This window comes from Sesamum indicum, linkage group LG6, assembly GCF_026168435.1.
Source record: "Sesamum indicum cultivar Baizhima isolate 11 linkage group LG6, ASM2616843v1, whole genome shotgun sequence".
In the NCBI taxonomy this organism is placed as follows: Eukaryota; Viridiplantae; Streptophyta; class Magnoliopsida; order Lamiales; family Pedaliaceae; genus Sesamum; species Sesamum indicum.
In genome coordinates, this window is record NC_142662.1 from 24,932,102 (window position 1) to 24,952,786 (window position 20,685).

Below are 20,685 nucleotides of genomic sequence, written 5' to 3' on the forward strand. Positions count from 1 at the left end.
TGTGGTAATTTGAATTTTATTCTGTATTACACTTGAGCCCATTACTACACATGAAACTGAATCATGGATAAAGTTTTACCCAATACGATGTTTTGACATCATATATTGCAAAATCTTAGAGTCCACATTCTTGAAAGAAATAAAGACTCAAAACCAATACAAGAAACTCATAACCATCTACCTTTTCAACCTTACTAGAACTGAACATTATACCTTAATTAATGAAATTCACTATTCAGTGAAAGAAGAAATAGTTCAGAAAGGAGTAACACTTCCACTTCGAGTTTCCGCCGGGCTGTACAGAGCAGACCTATTCCTCGGTCTATTCTCCTCCAGCTGCCTTACAATCTCATCCATCGCCGGCCTAACAGAGGTCACTGGGGCACAGCACCCCATTGCCAGCTTCAATATCTGAACTAGCCCTTCTTCCATTGGATTCCTTATGCCCTTCAAGAGCTCCACATCAAAAATCTCCATCGTCGTTTCCTCCAAAACAGCCACTTTGACCAATGAAGGCAGGTCAACAAACTCACCGGTCCTTGAACTTTTACCGGGCTTTTTCCCCAACAAAATCTCCAGTAATAGGATCCCAAATGCATAAACATCGGTCCTGGAATTGCATTTTTTCATTTGCTGGAGCTCTGGTGCCTTATAACCTTCCGTTTTAGCAAATGCGACTATTTCGTCTGCCACAACTGGGACCATAATCTTGTCAAGTCCAAACTCATTAAGCCTCGCAACAAAGAAGTCGTCTACAAGAACAGTTTTCGATCTCACGTTCCCGTGAGTTATGGGTGTTTCCAGACCATGAAGATGAGCTAGTCCTCTGGCAATGCCCAAAGCAATCTTATGCCTCCTAGCCCAATTTAGTACTGGCTTCCCCTCTCTTGATTCTGCATATAAGGCAGGACAGATAATATAAGCAGTTGGGAGTTAGAATCATTCATTAGCTATAGTATTTACCTTAGCTCCAGAATAATATTATCAACTATTGCATTGGGAGATTAATTATTTGTGGAACTCATCACCAATGCCATTGAGGATAACAATGATAACTCATACTAAGGTACTATAATATCCATGCTTGAAAAGAAACAGAAAAGAAATTACTTTGACCAAACAAAAAATGCAACTCATTGCTCCAGAACACTCAAACTCAAACCGAAGTGAGCTGATGAACATAGCTCATCGGTTTCGCTGTTGCCACTGTTTTGAAACAGACCTAAGGGTACCAGGTATTACTCCCTATCCATGTTAGAATTGACTTAAGTACTGATCAAATTTGTTACGATTAGCTTTCAGGAGAATTACCTTCTCTTGTGAGTTTGTCGAAGTCAATTTAAGTTCACTCAACAAAGTTTTGCTTGTTTCGATTCCATCTATGTAGTTTTCTTGCGCAAACACAGTAAACTTTAGTACTACCGATCTTTAACAGGACTTCAATTCCAGGGTAAGTAGAAAAGAGATTGAATCTCCCCAAAGCTCATAGTTCACCTTCAGTTACAGATACTAAGGACCTGTATAAATCGAGACCCTATATAAATAACTTACCATGTAAGAGCTCATACAGAGTTTTGTTGGGTAGATAGTCATAGATGAGAAGCTTCTCCCCTCTTTTCCCCTGATAAAAAGCCCTCAATGGAATCAAATTCTCATGCCGAATGCGGCCTAGCTGCTTAATCACTGGCAAACAAGATATCCTATCTCTGCAACTGCCCTCCTTGAACAACCTCAAAGCAATTGTTCCTCCATCCGCCAGTTTTGCCTTATATACAGTCCCATAACTAGTCTTCTCCATAACTTGCCCTGTGGCATTCAACACGTCCTCTAAAGTTAAATGCTCGCCACCTTGAAACAGAATGAATTTTCCATCACCACCACCACCAACGTCACCGGTTTCCTCATCCTTCCCTTCGTCGAACTCTTCCTCCTCTCCATCATCATCAACATTCTTTTTCCTCTTCCCCTGGAAATAACCAATCAGCAATGAGACTAGGACCACAGCACCCGTCATCAGACCAATAACAAGACCAGCTACTGCGCCAGAACTCAATCCAGAGCCACCATTGCAAGTCCTCAGAGGTGGTCCACAGAGGCCAGGACTATTTCCCTCAAAAACCTCAACACCAAAGTTTGATGCCCCGAAATTTGGCAAAACCCCAGTAAAGTTATTATGAGAAAGATTCAATTTTTCCAACTTCAGCTCAGTTATAGTCGGAGGTATTAGACCAGAAAACATATTATCTCCAAGATCAAGCTGTTTAAGCCCATGAAACCCAACAATGAAGTCTGGAAAATTCCCAGTAAATTTATTTTGTCCTAGATCAAGAAACTGCAAATTCTTGCAAGTAGCATCAGGCAATGCAGGCTCAGGCAGAGAACCAGAGATAGAGTTACCATGAAGCCGAAGCGAAATCAGGCGATCACAGAGGTTCCAGATGGAAGGTGGCAGCGATCCTTCAAGCAAATTGTTGCTCAAATCAATGTCTGACAGCGAAGTACTGTATCCAAGTTCTAAAGGAATTGCCCCAGACAAGGAGTTCACACTAAGATAAAGACTTTGAAGATTTGTGAGCTCTCCAATCTCTCTCGGAAGAGCCCCGGAGAGATTAGCTGACGGGAGCTGAAGTGAAACAAGATGCAAAAAGGGGTCTTTGTATAAAGAAAGGCTAGTCCAATGTGGTGAAGAAAGGTCAGTACAGAGCAAAGAAGAGCCATTGCTGAAAGCCCATTTTAGACCTCTCCATTGGCAGAGTGGCACTGAAGTATTCCATGATAACAACAGCAAGTTCTCTGCTGTTCCCTGCAGCGAAGGCTTAATCTTTTGCAAAAGCAACACAACATCTGAAGCAGAGTGAGTCAGAGTGAGAGTGAGCAGAAGAGCAATGCAGAGGGAAAGAAAATTCACAGCCGCCATGAATGAGGCAAAGTGGAACAGTGGTGACAGGAAAAGAAAAAAGCGATAGATAAGAAGAAGAACAAGAGGAAGGAAAGTGAAATGAAATGGGAGTAGAGGGTTCTCTTTGTTTGAGGTTATCTTTCTGGGAAAGCTAACACTGTTGACTGTTACTGAAGAAGATTTAGTGCATCAATGGGACGATATCCATTTGATTGCAGCTATTACTTTAATCATTCAAAAAGTAGGTTGATGTTCATACTCACAATAAAAGTGCCAATGTTTCATCTTTAATGATGCCACCACTGATTATGTTTGTAAACTAATGCTCTCTTGGTTCCCACACCAAACACTTCGCAAGCAAAATATATATATATATATATATATATATCTGAAAAAAGAAATAGGAAAGAAAAACAAAAAGGCAACATCAATTTCTTTCAAGAAATCGTTTTTCTTACATCCCATCAACTGAAATTCCACTTAAATGTCTATTTCCAATAAATGGTTTCTCAGACATAAATTCTTTTGGTAATTCTATGTCTAAACAAACGGTAACAAGACTTTTCAAGAAAGGGACACAAAGTCAGAGGTCATGTCAGTTTATGTGTGACTTTATACATTTGTTGTGTGCACGCTTGCTTACCTTTGGAAGTCGCAGATAAAATTTCCAAGTCCCCAGTGCTTTATTGCTTTCTTTGAGAAAGGTGCAGACTGAAGTAGCCGCTGTGAAGGTGGACAACCCATGATTTTGCTTTCACTTATGGCCCTACTGTTTTCTTGTCGTCTATATCTTCATTTCATTTAGGCCCTCTCTCTTATATCAATCGTAGAGGCGGTGCGATGTGGGCTACATAAACAGGTAAATTATCACGACTTCTACGAAAAATTATCATAATTATAGATATTTTTTTAATTATTTATAAAATCATAATTACATAATATTTAATAAAATCATATAATATTAGGAGCAAAGATTGAAAATGTCTACTTCGCACTTGTTGTTTTAGCAAAAAAGATCAACAAGTTGAAATTTCCTTCTTGTCCTTCTGGTTCATTTAAAAAATTAAGAACATTTAAACAATAAATAAAAATATTTTATATTTCACAAGAATATTTTGATCAATTCAACGTAAAAATCAATGAAAGTCTAACATAAACTAATAATTAGATTGATATTAAAAATCATAGTAATTGATAATTTTTTAAGTAACCAACAAATATTTTTTGAATATCAAAAAATATCCATGGGCCTTTCTGCATGCAAAATCGTGTGAATAATTAGATTGATATTTTGAATAATTAGATTGATATTAAAAATCATAGGGAATTCATAATATCCATGGGCCTTTCTGCATGCAAAATCGTGTGAATATTTTTAATTTTTAATCAGTAAAATCACAGTGGAAAAGTGAAGGTGGGGTAGGGAGATAGGAGCTCTAAAATAATATATATATATATATATATATATATAACTATACATTTAAATGAGAGATTTAAAATAAAATAGCTCCCAACAACGATGAAAGCAAAACAGGGCAGGTAACATTAAAAATGCTTTACCCATATCTACGCTATGACAAGCTACCATTCAGCAATAGAGAAATGCTATGAAGATTGTTCACAGTAACTTTTCTTTTTTTACAGTAGTGCTCCAATTTCACCAGAGTGATGGGAAGGGAAGGGAAGGCAGATGAAGAGAGTTGAGTGTTTATTTGTATTTTTCCATAATTCTTCGGGCTTCTTCAAGACTATCTTCAACAGAAGTGGTTCCTCCATCCCCTTTAGGGCCTTCATCCTTATTTAAGGCTATGAATGTGAAGTAACTTAGTCCCATCACTGCCTGTTCATCAATCACAAACCATCCATCTCATGATTTAAACAAGAACGACATGATATTTGAAGAGAACTGATATGCAAGCACACATAAGTGTCGTTAGAATAGAATGACGTCAAACTAGAGGACACAAAATTGGGGTGAATGGACATTTCCTGTTTTATGTAGTATAGATAGATCTCCATATAGCCGGTATAAGAAACGTAATTCATCTCCACCAAGCTTTCGGGTTATTTGATAATTTAGAAGTTTCGATACCAAAACTTGGGTCTCGTACGTTCAAGTTTTCGATAAGGCAGTGCTGAAGCGAACGTAAAGTTTCTGCATGTTCAATTGTAAAGGCAGGGTGTGAAAACATACCAGAGCAAAGAATGCTGTGGACAGGAACGACTTCAGTAGAAAGAGTGAGACCATCACAGCAGCTATAGTTACAGAAATCCTTGCTATTGGTCTCGGTATAGCATCCTTATAAGGGAAGAAGAAGATGGAAGAATTAGCATAAATGAAAGAACTGTGTATAATGTCGAAGATCTTAACAAGACAGATGAAAGTATATACTTACAGGCACCAAGTTAGTTCCTGCTTCAATTCCATCCTTGCTAACCTTCCATACTGTTTGAATAACTGTTGGACAACATAGAAAAGATGAAGTCTAGGGGCCTGATAGAAATTAAAAATCTATAGTTTGATATTAATAAATAGAATTCAAGAAATGGAACATTTGGAGAGATGGAGTTTCCCGTCATTTTTTATATGATGCGCAATATGATATTCTTGATATCGAAACTAGATTTTATTTAAGAAAAATAAAAGAAATTTTCTTGCATGAGTTGCTATTCTGTATGGTTACACTGTTCACCTACAGACCAATTCCAAGTACAAACCAATAAGTCCTACCTTGCATAATTCAAGCAAGTCCTTAGGAGAGTATCAAGCGGCAGGAATCCCAGTACTCTGAAGGATTTTCTTTCTCACCAGTCTACTAGCAACTGGTTTCATCTTATCGACACTACATTAAACGTTCTCGAACTATGCATAAGAATGCCGTTAGACTCGAGAGTATAAGAATCATTACCACTATTAAGCTAACTCCCATGTGGTGAATCCCTACCGATGTCCAAAAGCATCCTCTTAGTCTTATAGACTATAAAAACTAAAGAAAGTGAATCACATTCTTGAAGAAAGCACTGATCAAAGCTCGAAAACAAGAAACAAACACCATAATTCAAGAAAAAAGTAGTTCAATATCCTCTTTTGCCCTCATTACAAATCCCAAGTATGATGCAGACATCCATGGCCTCCCAATGTCTTAAACAAGACATACGAGAACAAATACATCGCGATTGACTCCACACCATATGGATTCATACCACATTCCAGTAGTTCAGATTAGCAAGGAGTTAAGCACTTGGCGAACTGCAATGGCATTGAACATTTGAAATTCATATGATATCTTTCCACTAATTCCAACTCTAATATCCAATTCCAAGCATCAAAACTCACTGCTAACACAAAAATTACAGCCCACAAACTGTAAACAACTCTTGGTCCAAAAACAAAAAAGATGCAAAAAGGGAAAACTGATAGAGCTGGCATATTTTCTTACAGCGAAAACAGCAAAAGGGTACCTCTCAAGAAATTGGACTGTGCGGCAAAAACAACGGGAGAAGCACCAACATTGCGATTCTTGAACCTCTTAATTTGAAGGGATGAGTATAAAGTTTGATTCTTGAACTTGGAAAAGGACATAGATGACAGAAATTGAGATGGGTCCGGCGAAAAAGCCTGATTTCTGCAGCATCTTGACGAGTACAGTGAAGGAGAAAGGGCATTCAGAAAACTTATACCAGTAGAAGCCATGAAATCGCATGTAGCTTCTCTCCCACTGTATTTTCAGCCAAGATTTGGTTCACGTAATTAAGTTGAATGGCGAGAGATAAGGCCTTGAATCTTCGAGATTATATGTGGATTAGATTTATTAGTGGGCAATTTACGTAGTAGTTTAGGGCCAGCCCTCCAGGGAGAGAGGACAGTCTTCCTGATCAAAGATTGACATCCATCTAAAATCTGATGGGTAACCTGAACCGACCCAGATCTTTCTGGATCTTTCAGTAGTTTTGGGCTCCATTTAGTTGGGCTTGCAAAAATGCATTGTGTCCCAAGAAACAGGCCTATTAATTTCTCTTGCAAAATTCTCCGTAGCTTCAATTGGATTTGCATTTTTCAATTTTTTTGAGTAAATTGATTATAATTATATTATAAATTTTAATAATTAATAATATTAAATATTTATAATTGAATTAATAAATATTCACATACTGATGGCTCTCCAACATGTGACATTACTCCATTTATTTAATGTCAATTATTATCTTTCTTCTTATATATTATTCCTACTTATTTTTTACTTTTTCAACTGATTTTTTTTGTCACTATCTATTTTTAATATAATATTTAAATTATTTTACACATACTCTAACTATGCTACGACTGCTAATCCATACATAGTATTAATAAAGTATCAAGGGCCTCTCCATGGATTATATATCTTTATTAAACTATCATTCTCAGTTTACATGAAATTAACTATTTATTTTTTATTACTTTCTACAATTATTTCAAATCTTTTGAAATTTTAACGTTTCTCACTTTAAAAAAAATATTCACTTTACCGTATAATTTTTTCATCATAAAAATATATTATTATAAATACAATATTTCATCATTATCATCATTATCGTTGTTGTTGTTATTATTATTATTATTATTTATTTTGCACAAATATGTCGATTTTTAGAACTCATCCCGATAGAAATGATTTTGTCTTTTTTTTTTTTTTTGTGAAGAAAAAAGAAAGGAAATAAGATAAAAAGAAAGTTGGTAGGCAGGCGTGTGGGGTAGAGTATTTGCGGGATATAAGGGCATTATTATGGAGACCATATATTCCATTACCATTTACCTGCAATAAAATATTACCCCTTTACAAAAAGAGCCTAAAGTTTTATCACAAAAGGTCAAAAAGTAGGCATAAGCATTGTCAATTTTGACCAATCTCTATCATTTTATGTATGTATATGTTTACAATTTCTTTGTTTTTTTAGTATTTATGATTGGAGTCGATGATATTTGAGAACTTTAAAAAAGAGCGGATTATTAGGATTGTTTGATGGTCCTCAATAAAAACCCTTTCAATCTTTAAGTCAGTTGAAGTGAGATTAAATAAGAAATAAAGAATGCTATGATGAAAATAACAATGACGTGGTTGAGCTTCTTAGTACGATTGACGAGTCCAGTTCTGGGTCTAAGGTGGTGCAAGCTGACCTAAGTGAAAAACATGTGAATTCTTGTTCTGTAAGGATATTTTATCTTTAGGGGTATTTTGATTTTTTGTTATTATGATTGATATACCCCTATCAATTTGGTGTATATTTATAAGATTGAATAAAAAAAATTAAATTAAAATAAAGAATTGGATGTACATATATAATTATCTACTTAAGCCATGCAAAGTCATGATAGGATCTTGGTGTTGGTGGAATAAAGTCAATTCATTTAGCCTTAATTTTTGGGGATTTTTGTTCTTTTTCTTTTGCTTTTGGGTGCAATTGGCAAGAAACCACAACGTGGGTTGATACCAAGAGTGATCAAGTCCTTGATACACAAATGCCCATCCAAGAAAAGAAAATGTCTTAACATGTTAAATTTTTTTATTTTTTACATTCACCAAAGTCTTCTTTTCTTCTTTTCCAACATTCTTGAAATTACGTTACTTTAATCGCTCTATGTTATTACAAAAATCGCTCTTAATAATTTTCTGACTAAATTATCCGAACATAGATTATTGAATTGAAGCTCGTTTCAAAAAAATCCTAAAAATGGATCACAAACAAAATTAAAGCTTGCAATTATATGTTTGTAACTCTTAGAAACTTGTCTAAGTACTAAATTTTAATGAATGTAAAACAAATAGATTATTATTCAATTTAATTAAAAGGGCGTAACACCTAATTAACAAATCAAAGGAAGAAACCTTAAAATAATAGGATAGGAATGTATGGGTAAAAGTGGCGTTGGTAGGGCGGAAATGGAATTTAGGTAGTCCACGTGGTTTGGCCTCAAAATCTGGGAAATATTGAGCTGAGAGCTCCCCTTATTTCACTTTTTCTTTTCCAAATAATAAATATGTGCTTCTCATCAAATCCATCATTCAATCAATTTTTATTAACAAAACCCACAGGTCACGAGTACACAGCCAAGACAATAATTATTAGATAACAAGCACTGAAATTATATTGATCTGTGTTCGAGGTTGTAGTGATTTTGAGAGCAGTTGTATCCAGATAAGTTCTTGAGATTCAAGAAACCAATAAACATAACAACTCTGGTGATTGAATTAGTTTGGTGCGGATTTAAGAGGATAGATGAAAGATATTATTTTAATAAATAATTTACTTTGTTTCAGAATAGTCTTGGCGTATTTATAAAGTCAAATATTTGTATTTGTACAAATTCACATATATCGTGATCGTAGTCTATTTTGAGATCTACTAAATTCTTAATAGACTTGATTCATTTTTTAACATTAGTCCCAAATGACTGGCTTTTTGAATGTTGTATGATCGATGGTGATGATTTTGAGTCATCGAGTCAAGTAAAATCAAATTAAATGCAACGATAATAATTTCAGATCATCGGGTCGGGTCAAATTCAAGATGGTGGGTTTTAGCAGGGATGAAAAGTTGTCCGGAGAATCCTAAGAACAGAGGTAAAAGAGAACCCACAAGTTAATGTTTTGTTTTGTTTTTTAAGTGGTGGGAAGAATAGTGTTGGCTCAGTTACCAAAACAAAGCCACCCACATCACTGATTGAGTTGAGGAAAACAATGCAATAACACATGCATGCTGTTTCTGCTAAACCTATATTTATTAATTAATTCCCAATTTCAAAATTATTTCAGAAAGACACAATGCAGAAACCACGGACGCACAGAATCCCGAGGAACAAAAATGGTGGAGTTGGAGGGGTCAAGGGTGGGTGGGTTGGAAGGGGGTGAGGATGAGGTCCACTGCCTCTAATTTTTATTTATTTTTTAATAAGTCCCACATCTTTTTATTTGTCACCTACCTACCAATATATTGTTATGTATAGTTTTTAGAGTATATATTATACTTGTTTTTCTGGTAAAGTAGTGTATTATAACTTCATCACTTTGAGAAATAAATATATTGTTTTTCATTGACTTAGTACATAATTTTAAATCGCGAAAATTATAATTTTAATCTTGAAATTATAAGAGGTAATTCATATTTGATTTTAAATTTATAATCGTGAATTATAATTAAAAAAATAATGCATATAGGACAAATGTTACTGAAAAATGCTGGAAATTAGTATGCTTGGTAAATGACCTTTCTTGTTTGGAGATTTATTTTTTCTGAAATTTTTGCTTATAAGATATTTTTGCCATAGTGATGTTTTAATTGTACGATCTATGTGCTTATTTTTTTTTTTTTTTTCAATTATAGCCTTTAACTATAAATTCAAAATCAAAGAGCATTAAAAGTGTCACTTCTATGGTTATAAAACTAAATTTACATATTTTACTTATGTTCTTCATAATAGAGTTGGAGCAAATTATTATAATTTTTAACGAATTAAGCATTTTCAGGCGCATCTAAATTCAAAATCGAACATGACAAAATGTCACACATTGTAATTATAAGACCAAAATTACATTTTTTTCACCTTTAAATAATAGTTTATAGAATGAAAGTTTCTATTTCTTGAACTTTTATTCTAAACTATAATATTGCTCAAGTGGAAAATGGATTTGTTTCTGGGACATTGTGTGCATGCAGGAGTTGTTTGTATATGTTTTGTGTTTGTTTCCTTGTGGAGTTTGTGTTCTGAGGTTAGGTTGGTTGGCTGGAGAGGTAGACAGTAGGGCACCGTTAGTTGTGCAGTGGAGTGAATTTTGAGAAACAAACTAAGATAGTCTCGAGAAAGAAAGTTTGGGGTTGCGGAGACCCAATGCGAAGTCCCAGAAGAGTGTGATATCTTGATCAAATATTTGGAAATGCCAATGCCGAGGCAGTTCTTGAACGCCGCCCCGGATTTCTTCCACCTCCACCGCCACCTCTCTTATTTCTTCCTCTTCTTCTTCAATATTCTTTCACACTCTCCAATTCCTACTATTGCAGCAAACCATGAAGTTGTTGTATTATTTTCTTGGCTTCACTCTTCTTCTTCTTCTTCTTCTTCGTCTCCGCCTCCTGCTTTTTCAACCTGGAATTCACAAGACTCCCATCCCTGTAAATGGTCGTTCGTTAGGTGTTCTTCTGATAACTATGTCACGGAAATCAATATTCAGTCTGTTTATCTCGCCCTGCCCTTTCCCTCCAATCTTTCCTCCTTGAGCTTTCTTGAAACCCTGATCATTTCTGAGGCTAATCTCACTGGAACAATCCCGGTTGAGATTGGAGACTGTGTTTCACTGAAAACCATTGATGTTAGTTCCAACAGTCTTATCGGTGATATTCCAGCGAGTATTGGGAAGCTCAAAAACCTGGAGGAATTGACTCTCAACTCTAATCAGCTCACTGGGACGATTCCAGCTGAACTCGGGAGTTGCACTAGCCTGAAAAGTCTTGTTTTATTTGACAACAGGTTGAGTGGGAGCATTCCGGCGGAGCTTGGGCAGCTGTCGGGTTTGGAAATCTTGCGCGCGGGGGGGAATCAGGATATTGAGGGAAAACTTCCAGATGAAATTTCGAATTGCCAGAACTTGCAAGTTTTGGGCCTTGCTGAAACTAAGATTTCTGGTGGGCTTCCTTCTTCGTTGGGTAGGTTGAAAAAGCTTCAGGTTTTGTCGCTTTATACTACAATGCTTTCAGGGGAAATTCCACGGGAGATTGGAAACTGCTCAGAGCTTGTGGAATTGTATTTGTATGAGAATAGCCTGTCGGGTTCGCTTCCACGGGAGCTGGGAAAGCTCCTGAAACTCGAGAAGTTGATGCTATGGCAAAACAATCTCGTGGGCTCTATTCCTGAAGAGATCGGGAACTGCAAGAATTTAGTAATCCTTGATGTTTCTTTGAATTTTCTGACGGGAACCATACCTGAATCATTCGGGAACCTCACGAATCTTCAAGAGTTGATGCTCAGCAGCAACAATGTTTCGGGTTCAATCCCGGCAGTTCTTTCCAATGCCACAAGTTTGATACAGCTTCAGGTTGACAGTAACCAGATTTCTGGTTCGATTCCTCCAGAACTTGGACTCTTGTTTCAACTTCAAGTTTTCTTCGCATGGGATAACAAGCTTGACGGAAGTATTCCCGCGACATTGTCCGGTTGCAAAAGCCTTCAAGCTTTGGATTTATCCCGCAACTCTCTTACGGGTAGTTTGCCCCCGAGCATCTTTCAACTCAGAAATCTAACTAAGCTTCTCTTGATTTTTAATGACTTATCGGGTTCTATCCCCCCGGAAATTGGTGATTGCAAATCCCTTTTCCGTTTGAGACTGGCAGGGAATAAAATCAGTGGTCAAATACCAAGAGAAATTGGTTCTCTTACGAATCTGAGTTTTCTTGATCTCTCTAATAACCATTTGAGTGGAGTGGTGCCTGACGAAATAGGCAATTGCGGAGAACTGCAGATGCTGGACTTGGCTGGGAATTCATTAAGTGGAAATCTGCCTAGTTCCCTGTCTTATCTTAGTAAATTAGAGGTATTGGATGTTTCGATGAATCAGTTCGTTGGCCCAATTCCAGGCAGTTTTGGCGAACTCTTCTCTCTCAGTCGACTTTCACTTAGCTGCAATTCTTTATCAGGGCCAATTCCATCGACCCTTGGCCGCTGTTCAAGGCTTCAGTTGCTTGATTTGAGCCAGAATCAACTGTTTGGGAGCATTCCGGTCCAAATCTTTGAAATTGAGGCTCTTGAAATTGCTTTAAATCTGAGCTGGAATAGCTTGACAGGGGAAATTCCACCTCAGGTTGTTGCTCTAAACAAGCTCTCTGTGCTAGACCTTTCACACAACAAGCTTGAAGGAGATTTGATGTCTCTTTCCGGGATGGTGAACCTTGTTTCACTGAACATTTCCTACAACAATTTCACAGGTTATCTCCCTGATAACAAGCTGTTCAGGCAGTTATCGGCCACAGAACTGGCTGGAAACAAAGGTTTGTGTGCTCGGGGACACGACTCGTGTTTCTTGAGCAATGCACAGGGTGTGGGGCTACCTCAAGACAGAAGTATTAGGCGGTCATGGAGGCTAAAACTTGCCATCTCGTTGCTATCTATTGTGACAGTGGCCTTGGGAGTTATTGGCCTTTTAGCAGTTATAAGAGTTAGAAGAATGAACAGAGAAGATGCAGAGTCAGAACTGGGAGGCAGCGAACCATTTTCTTGGAAATTCACTCCATTTCAGAAGCTGAATTTTTCGGTCGATCAAGTACTAAGGAGTCTTGTTGAAGAAAATGCAGTTGGAAAGGGATGCTCCGGGATTGTTTACCGAGCAGAACTTGACAACGGTGAAGTGATCGCAGTGAAGAAGCTATGGCCGACAACAATACAAGCCGGTCATAACTGTCAAAATGATCGGTCCGGTGTTAGTGGGGTTCGTGACTCCTTTTCAACTGAGGTGAAAACTCTCGGCTCAATCCGACATAAGAACATTGTCAAGTTCTTAGGTTGTTGCTGGAATCAGAACACAAGATTGTTGATGTACGATTACATGCCCAACGGAAGCCTAGGGAGTCTCCTTCATGAAAAGAGTGGATGCTGCTTGGAGTGGGATGTGAGGTACCGAGTAATTCTAGGGGCAGCTCAAGGCTTAGCTTATTTACACCACGATTGCGTCCCCCCCATTGTTCATAGGGACATCAAGGCAAACAACATTCTAATCGGCCTCGATTTTGAGCCGTATATTGCTGATTTCGGCCTTGCTAAACTCGTAGATGATGGAGATTTCGCTCGTTCCTCCAACACTGTCGCTGGTTCCTATGGTTACATCGCTCCCGGTTAGTTCATATGTCATAAAACTATAAATTTGTCTTTCACATAATCAAAATGTTTCTTTAACCGTCCTAACTAAAATTTCTGGCTCAATCCCTGATATCCACCAGAGTATGGCTACATGATGAAGATCACGGAGAAGAGCGACGTATACAGCTATGGAGTAGTCGTGCTCGAGGTATTAACAGGCAAACAGCCAATCGACCCAACGATACCAGATGGGCTTCACATTGTGGACTGGGTGCGACACAATCGGACACATGGAACCGAGGTTTTAGACCCGGGCTTATGCCAAAGGCCCGAGGCGGAACTTGAAGAGATGATGCAAACTCTTGGAGTTGCCATGCTGTGTGTGCATCCATCGCCGGACGACCGGCCGACGATGAAGGATGTAGCGGCAATGCTCAAGGAAATAAGGCAGGAGAGAGAGGAAATACCTAAAGTTGATATGCTCATAAAAGGGTCACAAATAGGTGGATCAGATGCAAAGGAGAAGAAGAGTTGGAGTGGAGGGCAGTCATCTGCAGCGCAGGGGTTGTATTTGGAGAGCAACAACTCAAGCTTTTCTGCATCTTCGTTGCTGCACTCGGCTTCCTCTGTTGCCAAATTTGGTGTTGATAATAAGCAGTAGAATGCCATGCATCTTTTTCTGTTTGTAGTTAACATTCAAATAACATTAATATATGTAGTTAACTTTTTTTCATCTTTCTTAATTTTGTGTTTATTTCTACATTATTAAAGGAAATTAAATGCATGTTTGTGGGGTTCAGACAGCATAAGTTATCACTCACTGTATCCTCCTAAACTGAATTTGAATTGCAACAATATTAGTTGTGTTTACAATGAATGTTTTTGGTTCAGCAGTAAACAGTAGTGAAAAGTTCCTTACCAATTCCGACGCGCAATCCAACGCCGAGGTTCGTTGGGCTTTAAATCTGAAACCGGTCCGGGTCCAACCCAACATATGTCTATACAAATATATAAAAGAAACCCCATTTCTATTAATAAATGGAAGTTATTGATAACACCAAATTCTGAAATTACTATAAATATCCCCTACAGTTTTTTTTATTCTCACTCATGTTATTTTTGGATTCCTTAAACGTGTGTCTGTTTAGTTACCTTAGTAATGAAGTTTTTCTTATAACTTTTTTTTCCACCAAAAATTAGTGATTCCACCAAAATATGTCCAACATATCTTCCAACTCATGTCTTATAAAAAATTGTCATTATTTTTGTAACTTATAGAACTAAATAAATAAAGGCCACATTGCCAAATTAAAATTAATGTAAGATAAAATTAAAGAACCAAAAAAAAATTCAGTATTATTTCCCCAATAGTCAATTCTTGCCAATTAATAAGACAACAAACACTGCAATATTCCACTGGAGTTGCATCATTCGTTTATAACAAACTTCATTATAAAAATTAAAATAAAAGTAGGCCTAACGGCCATGTCAAGTCACAATTTTCAAGAACAGAAGACCCTCATGAATCTGAATCAAGAGCAAATACAAGAAAACCAACTGATGCTGAGACCTCAATAACCATATACTTTGAGACAGCATCCCCACACATTAATTAACATAGGACTTATTGTCATAACATTACAACATATATCACAGTTTGTTTAGTAATACAAACACATAGCAGTCAAGGTCGATGCAGGCTGCAAATCACTATGCGGACCATCATCAAGAAACAGCTACTAACACATACACAACCGATCGAATACTATGTACGAGACAACACATAATAATATCGGAAAATCAAAATGAGCACCACCCGGCCGGCCGACATGCCCTTTTCTCACTTACAAGTGTATATAACACACTTTGGCACTTAAGGTCTTCACAAGCAATACTATATATATATATAATTAGGTAAATAAAGAACGGCAAGAAATCAGGAAAGTCGATCATCGTCCAATTTCATCCGTTGAGGGCTTGTTGTCTCTTCCTTCTCATCTCACGGCTTGTTTGATAGGTGCTAGTGACGAGCTATTACCAGCAAGGGATAAGTTGCGCATGTTTCTCCTTGCCGGCTTCTTCCCCTCCAATTTTCCGCCTGGCTGCCGCACTTTAACTCCTCGTATCATCTGCAGCACGATAGAACAAAATTAGAAATGAGAACTGAAAAGACCATCTTATTGCAATTAAGGGAAAAGAAGGGGGACAAATCTCTTACATATTTGCCACATTTTGTGTCCGAGTATATGATGATGAAATCTCCCTCTTGCAGCCCATTGACTCTTACAAAATCTCCTAAAACAACAGAAATGAAATGATTAATTAGCCCCTCGATGATCATTAGCAATTTCAACAAGATGACGGCCGAAGCACCAATTACCTGTGTTCTCCAGAAGGTACATTCTGCTTTTGTTGTTAGGCCAGAACCTGGATTAATTCCCCAATCATACAGTAAAAGGAATTAGCTTAGGAGAAAACAGTGCAATAGCATTCCGCAATTCTAAACAGTTAATCCAGCAAAGATTAATACCTGTATCGCATATTCCAAACACGAGAAGTACCAATGTCTTCCATGGCAATGGAAATTCCATCTCTTGATTCCAGTTCCGGGAGGTGGCTTTCAGCCTCTTTCTGACAACCCATTTCAAACTTTAATCAGAATTCACAAATCTTAATGCCAACAGACCAGACATTAAGCCATATGAAATGCAATTTGATATCAATTATATCAAGAACCAAGAAAGGCAGAGACTATTACTTTTGGCAACACGATCCTTCCGAGATTACCTATGTCACTTTGCTTCAAGACTTTCTGCAGCAAAAACTTCAAGTTCTTCTCCGTTTTCCAACCCTACAGATAACAAACAACCACACAAAAAATAAAAAACAAAAAACAATTGTATCACAAATACTAATTACTAAATGATTCTCATGTTAGAACATCAAATCTCAATCAAAGATTCACGAAAACAGAGAAAAAAAAAAAAAAACCTGCTGCTGTCGTCGATCAGAAGACGACTGCCGCTGATAATTTTGCTGCTGCACAGGGGCGCGATCCCCGGAATGCGCTTGTGATGCATCCGCAGGTGGACCGCTTCCTGGAGTTGGTGAAGATCCAGCACCGCTGGGAGACCAGTACACCCAATTGCCCGGTGAACCAGCCTGATCACCGTCCTCGCTGGCCTCGCCCACCACATGGGCATCATTCATTTGATTTTGGTGTTGATTCGAGTTGCTACTGTGGCGGTGATGGTGCGAGTAGAGACGCCTCTGGCGGGCCATTCTTTTCTTCCTAGCCTCTTTCGTTGCTGAAGAGCCCAATCTCATCAATCTTTCCCCATTTGGATCAAAAATCTGGTAGGGATGCCCATACAAAGCCTGTTGATGAGTAATCATGTTGCCATTATCAGGAAAATGGCTGAACTGATGAGGCTGTTGCATGGGGAAGGGTGATATGACCCAGGATTGAGCATGCTCCATTACTGGATATTCAGCTGCATGCGGATATGGAATCCCATTAACAACTTGATGATTCATAGGAGCCACTGGAATTGGGTTCGAATACGGATCGCCACCATACCCGGTGGCCATCGGTGGGGCGAAAGCTGGTGGGGCCGCCACCATCGCGGTGACCTCTGATGCATGCGGTGGTGGTGCTGGAGGCATCCAGGGAGAGGAAGAAAAGCAGGCATTAGGATCAGGAGGTAGAGGGCTGTAACTGAAGCTGGGGTTAGGGTTAGGGTTTGGATTAGGATCAGAGTTCTGGACAGTTTCTTGATAGGCATAGGGAGATTGGAGGCCACTTTCCCTCATACGCTTTTTCTGAAGCTGGTATTGTTCAACCCACTCAAGAATCAGTTTCAGAAGCTGTTTTTTACCTTCTTTTGTGCTTCCCAAACGCTTAGAAGCACTTTCAATGGTGGATCGCTTGAGTTTTATGCTTCTCATGTCTTCTGCTGAAATGTAATCCTTATTTTGCTTCAGCCACTCGAAGAAGATCATAGCAAGTTCGCTGTTCCCCTGCAGAAAACTGAACCCATCATTCTCGTCTTGGCACTGCATCTTCGGGTCCTGCGGTGACGACCCTTCCAGCAGCAGCGGCGCCGCCGTCTGTTGGTCTTCCAAGAACTCTTGAGGGTTTTCACTTTGGAAAACTGAAGAAGGGTCCCAAATTTCGTTGGTGTCAATCAGATCCATGTACCCGAAATTCTCCATCACGTCAATGCAATCGACATCGCCCAGACCATCATGTTCAGACGGCGGCGGGATCTCCATGGAGGCGGTGGAGGATAAGGCGGCGGGCTCCACTTTCACCTCTTCCACATCCGTGGTCTGCTGGAAACTCATCCGCCCCGTATCTTCCTCGGCATCAGACTTCATCACTGCCCAAGAGGCGGCCGGCGAGGAGGACGCGGCCGAGGAGGAAGATGATGAGGGGGCCATAGGCTTAGACGCAGCCGGAGTGGAGGAAGAAGACGAGGAGGAAGACATGCAAGGGAAATCCGGGAGAGGAGGGAAATCATTGTAGAAGATGGAAGCATCATTCACATCAAGAAGATGTTCTTGGTCCCTATCAAGCCATAAATCTTTCTCACCAATAGTAGCCATTACAACTGCTTGATGGTCTTCTTCCATGGGATCAAAACCAGCGGGGTTTGCAACACCACCATCAGCCGCCACCGCCGCTGCCATATCTTCAATCTTCACCTCAACATTTCCCGCAGCAAAATGCAGATCCTGCTCCACCGCTTCATCTTTAATCATCTTGGAAACTTAATTTCCAAGTGGGATTTAAGTTGAAAATCTCTGCTTTTCTTCAAAAGGATAATCAACACTGCCGCTTCAGATGAATAATATGGTTGCCACACACACACACACACACATATATAATATAAGTGAAATTCTAGAGAGAGAGAGAGAGAGAGAGGGGGGGGGGACAGGACAGTATACTGCGTACGGATAAGGAAAGAAGAGGGTTCTTGTAAGTGATTAAGGAAACAAGTTGAAAGGGCCCGCCTTCAAGTTCTTCAAGTACAAAGTATGGATGCAAGTTGCAACAAAAAGCATCTGGGATTTCTCTACAGCCCACTTGCTAATACAATATCCAAATTAGAAAGCGACTCCTCTCACAAATCTACACTTTTAATATGAAGATCTAACGGAGATTACATCTGTCCGCACCATCATCAACTCCAAAATCATTACACTTGAACTCCGCCAAGATTCAGTACTAGGAAGAAGCAAAATCTAAGACATATATATGGGGAAGGAATTCATCACAAACAAGAATTCTAGGAAGAAAACGAAACGGAAGGTCTGAACCGAACCACCAAGAATCAAAGAAAACCCTAACAAAAGAAGACAAAAGTGGAGTGAAGAGCAGCACCAAACTTAAATCGTCCGAAACCCAACAACCACCATGAATGTTCTATTTATTTTTCTCTATTAATGGCTCTTTTTCTGCTTCTTCTTCTCACTTGGGGGGGTGTGAGTGTCTCTGCAGATAAGTTCAAATCGTTTTGTTGTGGAGTTTTGCTCTTAAGTAAGAGAGAGAAAGAAACCGGCCCCCTTTTTTTTTTCTTTTAATTTTCCTTAACTTCAAATTAGAGATAGGAGCGATGAGCAGTTTGGACTTTTTAGAGAGAGAGAGAGAAAACAACCAAAAACAAAACCTCGTGCCGCTGCTTTCTCCCACCCACCTCCGGATTATACGCCTCTATCCATACGTTCCCACCTGAATGGTTCACCACAGCGGTGCACCAGCCTTTCCCTTTTTTTCCCCCATTCCAAACCGCTGCAAATATTTCAATACGAATGGAATAATTCACAGCCAGCAGCTCAATTCTCTCTCCTCCCCACCCGCCCTGCTAAATTACATGCATGTACACGTACATACACACACACACACAAACTCACATATATATGTAAGTATAGAGAGAGAAAGCGAGAGATTGGACCGACTGCGGGAAAGACTCTTGGCACGGTTAGCTGGGCTTTGTCTCCATTCGTCGGCGAAACGGCGATGCTCTTCACTGCCCGCTACGTGTCCATTCTCTCCTGACGTAATACAAAAACAAAACTTCTCCCCTCAGCTCTCTCTCTATCTCTATCTCTATCTCTCTCATCTCTCTGTGTATCCACCAATTCCTCATTTTTTCTCCGAATTTCTCGTAATTATCTACGCGAATTTATCATAGAAATATGGAGAGAAAAGGGATGCCCGGAAACCGCCAGTAAGAGCATGACATATGTTGATTCTGATTACAAAGGTGGTGGGATTTTTAGCATGCAGGAAAATAGTTAGCCAATGTTAATGTTTTAATTGATAACGTTAGTATATATTGTTGCTTGTGTTTTTCATGCAGGTCAGTTGCTCGTTCGAGCATGTGCGCGTTGGTGTGTTCACGTGAAGCGGACAGCGTGTCGGGGATTTGTACCGAATGGGTGCTGGCTTTGTAATGTGATGTGACAATGTGGTCGACCAGGTTGGCATCTGATGTGGCTTCTCCTCCATTATGAAAACTTTTTATTGGACAGAACGGTTAATGAGACTTAAAATATTAATTTTTTGATATTTGTAGAACTAAATATGCTAAAGGATCAAATAATAAGATTAAAATCACAAAAAAATATATATTATAGGATCAAAATTTCAATTTTCCCACGCAGTGGCTACTTTAATGCACTTTAGTCTTTGTCAATTTTGACACATCATATCATTATTAATTTTCACAAAAATTATAAAGAAAAATCTTTCATGAACTTCATTAATTATTGCAATTCATGAACTACAAGATTCTTTTTTTTTTTTTTTTTTTTGGGATGTCTTAGGGAGCAAATTAATATGATCTTAATAAATAGTGAATATATATCAAGAACAAAAAATAAAGTGGTATTATTATATATGAATTAAAATAAAGTGATATTGTTGCTAATCAAGTATTAAGTCATAATTTTTTTTATTTAT

General features: G+C 38.5%; 4 protein-coding genes across 5 annotated transcripts; 1 reads left to right on the forward strand and 3 right to left on the reverse strand.

Moving 5' to 3' along the window:
- Nucleotides 1-45: 45 nt before the first annotated feature.
- Nucleotides 46-3,492, reverse strand: TMKL1 (transmembrane kinase-like 1). Its single transcript, XM_011081862.3, has 2 exons — nucleotides 1,552-3,492; nucleotides 46-893 (listed from the first exon to the last, which is right to left on the reverse strand). Exons 1-2 carry the CDS (start codon nucleotides 2,915-2,917, stop codon nucleotides 256-258), a joined length of 2,004 nt encoding a protein of 667 aa, XP_011080164.2. The 5' UTR covers nucleotides 2,918-3,492; the 3' UTR covers nucleotides 46-255.
- Nucleotides 3,493-4,391: 899 nt separating this feature from the next.
- LOC105163499 (uncharacterized) lies at nucleotides 4,392-6,769 on the reverse strand. Its single transcript, XM_011081863.3, has 4 exons — nucleotides 6,362-6,769; nucleotides 5,296-5,357; nucleotides 5,094-5,198; nucleotides 4,392-4,739 (listed from the first exon to the last, which is right to left on the reverse strand). Exons 1-4 carry the CDS (start codon nucleotides 6,591-6,593, stop codon nucleotides 4,608-4,610), a joined length of 531 nt encoding a protein of 176 aa, XP_011080165.1. The 5' UTR covers nucleotides 6,594-6,769; the 3' UTR covers nucleotides 4,392-4,607.
- Nucleotides 6,770-10,551: 3,782 nt separating this feature from the next.
- LOC105163496 (uncharacterized) lies at nucleotides 10,552-14,506 on the forward strand. Its single transcript, XM_011081861.3, has 2 exons — nucleotides 10,552-13,753; nucleotides 13,859-14,506. Exons 1-2 carry the CDS (start codon nucleotides 10,810-10,812, stop codon nucleotides 14,377-14,379), a joined length of 3,465 nt encoding a protein of 1,154 aa, XP_011080163.1. The 5' UTR covers nucleotides 10,552-10,809; the 3' UTR covers nucleotides 14,380-14,506.
- Nucleotides 14,507-15,261: 755 nt separating this feature from the next.
- ABI3 (AP2/B3-like transcriptional factor family protein) lies at nucleotides 15,262-19,300 on the reverse strand. Of its 2 annotated transcripts, XM_011081858.3 has the most exons (6): nucleotides 16,710-19,300; nucleotides 16,477-16,569; nucleotides 16,249-16,349; nucleotides 16,099-16,145; nucleotides 15,937-16,013; nucleotides 15,262-15,847 (listed from the first exon to the last, which is right to left on the reverse strand). In XM_011081858.3, exons 1-6 carry the CDS (start codon nucleotides 18,480-18,482, stop codon nucleotides 15,713-15,715), a joined length of 2,226 nt encoding a protein of 741 aa, XP_011080160.1. In that variant the 5' UTR covers nucleotides 18,483-19,300; the 3' UTR covers nucleotides 15,262-15,712. The 2 variants fall into 2 exon arrangements, 1 of the variants encoding a protein (XP_011080160.1); XR_016065929.1 differs by lacking the exons at nucleotides 15,262-15,847; nucleotides 15,937-16,013 and having other exon boundaries at nucleotides 16,098-16,145; nucleotides 16,506-16,569.
- Nucleotides 19,301-20,685: the final 1,385 nt, after the last annotated feature.

What these genes read in the sequence shown, in the direction of transcription:
- TMKL1 (XM_011081862.3), bottom strand. Translation starts at nt 2,917, where the DNA reads ATGGCGGCTGTGAATTTTCTTTCCCTCTGCATTGCTCTTCTGCTCACT. An exon ending in TCTGTATGAGCTCTTACATG is followed by an intron (nt 894 to 1,551) that starts GTAAGTTATTTA and finishes CCTTATATGCAG; the next exon opens with AATCAAGAGAGGGGAAGCCA.
- LOC105163496 (XM_011081861.3), top strand. Translation starts at nt 10,810, where the DNA reads ATGCCAATGCCGAGGCAGTTCTTGAACGCCGCCCCGGATTTCTTCCAC. An exon ending in CTATGGTTACATCGCTCCCG is followed by an intron (nt 13,754 to 13,858) that starts GTTAGTTCATAT and finishes GATATCCACCAG; the next exon opens with AGTATGGCTACATGATGAAG.
- ABI3 (XM_011081858.3), bottom strand. Translation starts at nt 18,482, where the DNA reads ATGATTAAAGATGAAGCGGTGGAGCAGGATCTGCATTTTGCTGCGGGA. An exon ending in GTTTGGAATATGCGATACAG is followed by an intron (nt 16,146 to 16,248) that starts GTATTAATCTTT and finishes GAATTAATCCAG; the next exon opens with GTTCTGGCCTAACAACAAAA. An exon ending in GTACCTTCTGGAGAACACAG is followed by an intron (nt 16,014 to 16,098) that starts GTAATTGGTGCT and finishes CTGTTGTTTTAG; the next exon opens with GAGATTTTGTAAGAGTCAAT.
- LOC105163499 (XM_011081863.3), bottom strand. Translation starts at nt 6,593, where the DNA reads ATGGCTTCTACTGGTATAAGTTTTCTGAATGCCCTTTCTCCTTCACTG. An exon ending in ACAGTCCAATTTCTTGAGAG is followed by an intron (nt 5,358 to 6,361) that starts GTACCCTTTTGC and finishes GTTGTCCAACAG; the next exon opens with TTATTCAAACAGTATGGAAG. An exon ending in CCACAGCATTCTTTGCTCTG is followed by an intron (nt 4,740 to 5,093) that starts GTATGTTTTCAC and finishes ATTGATGAACAG; the next exon opens with GCAGTGATGGGACTAAGTTA.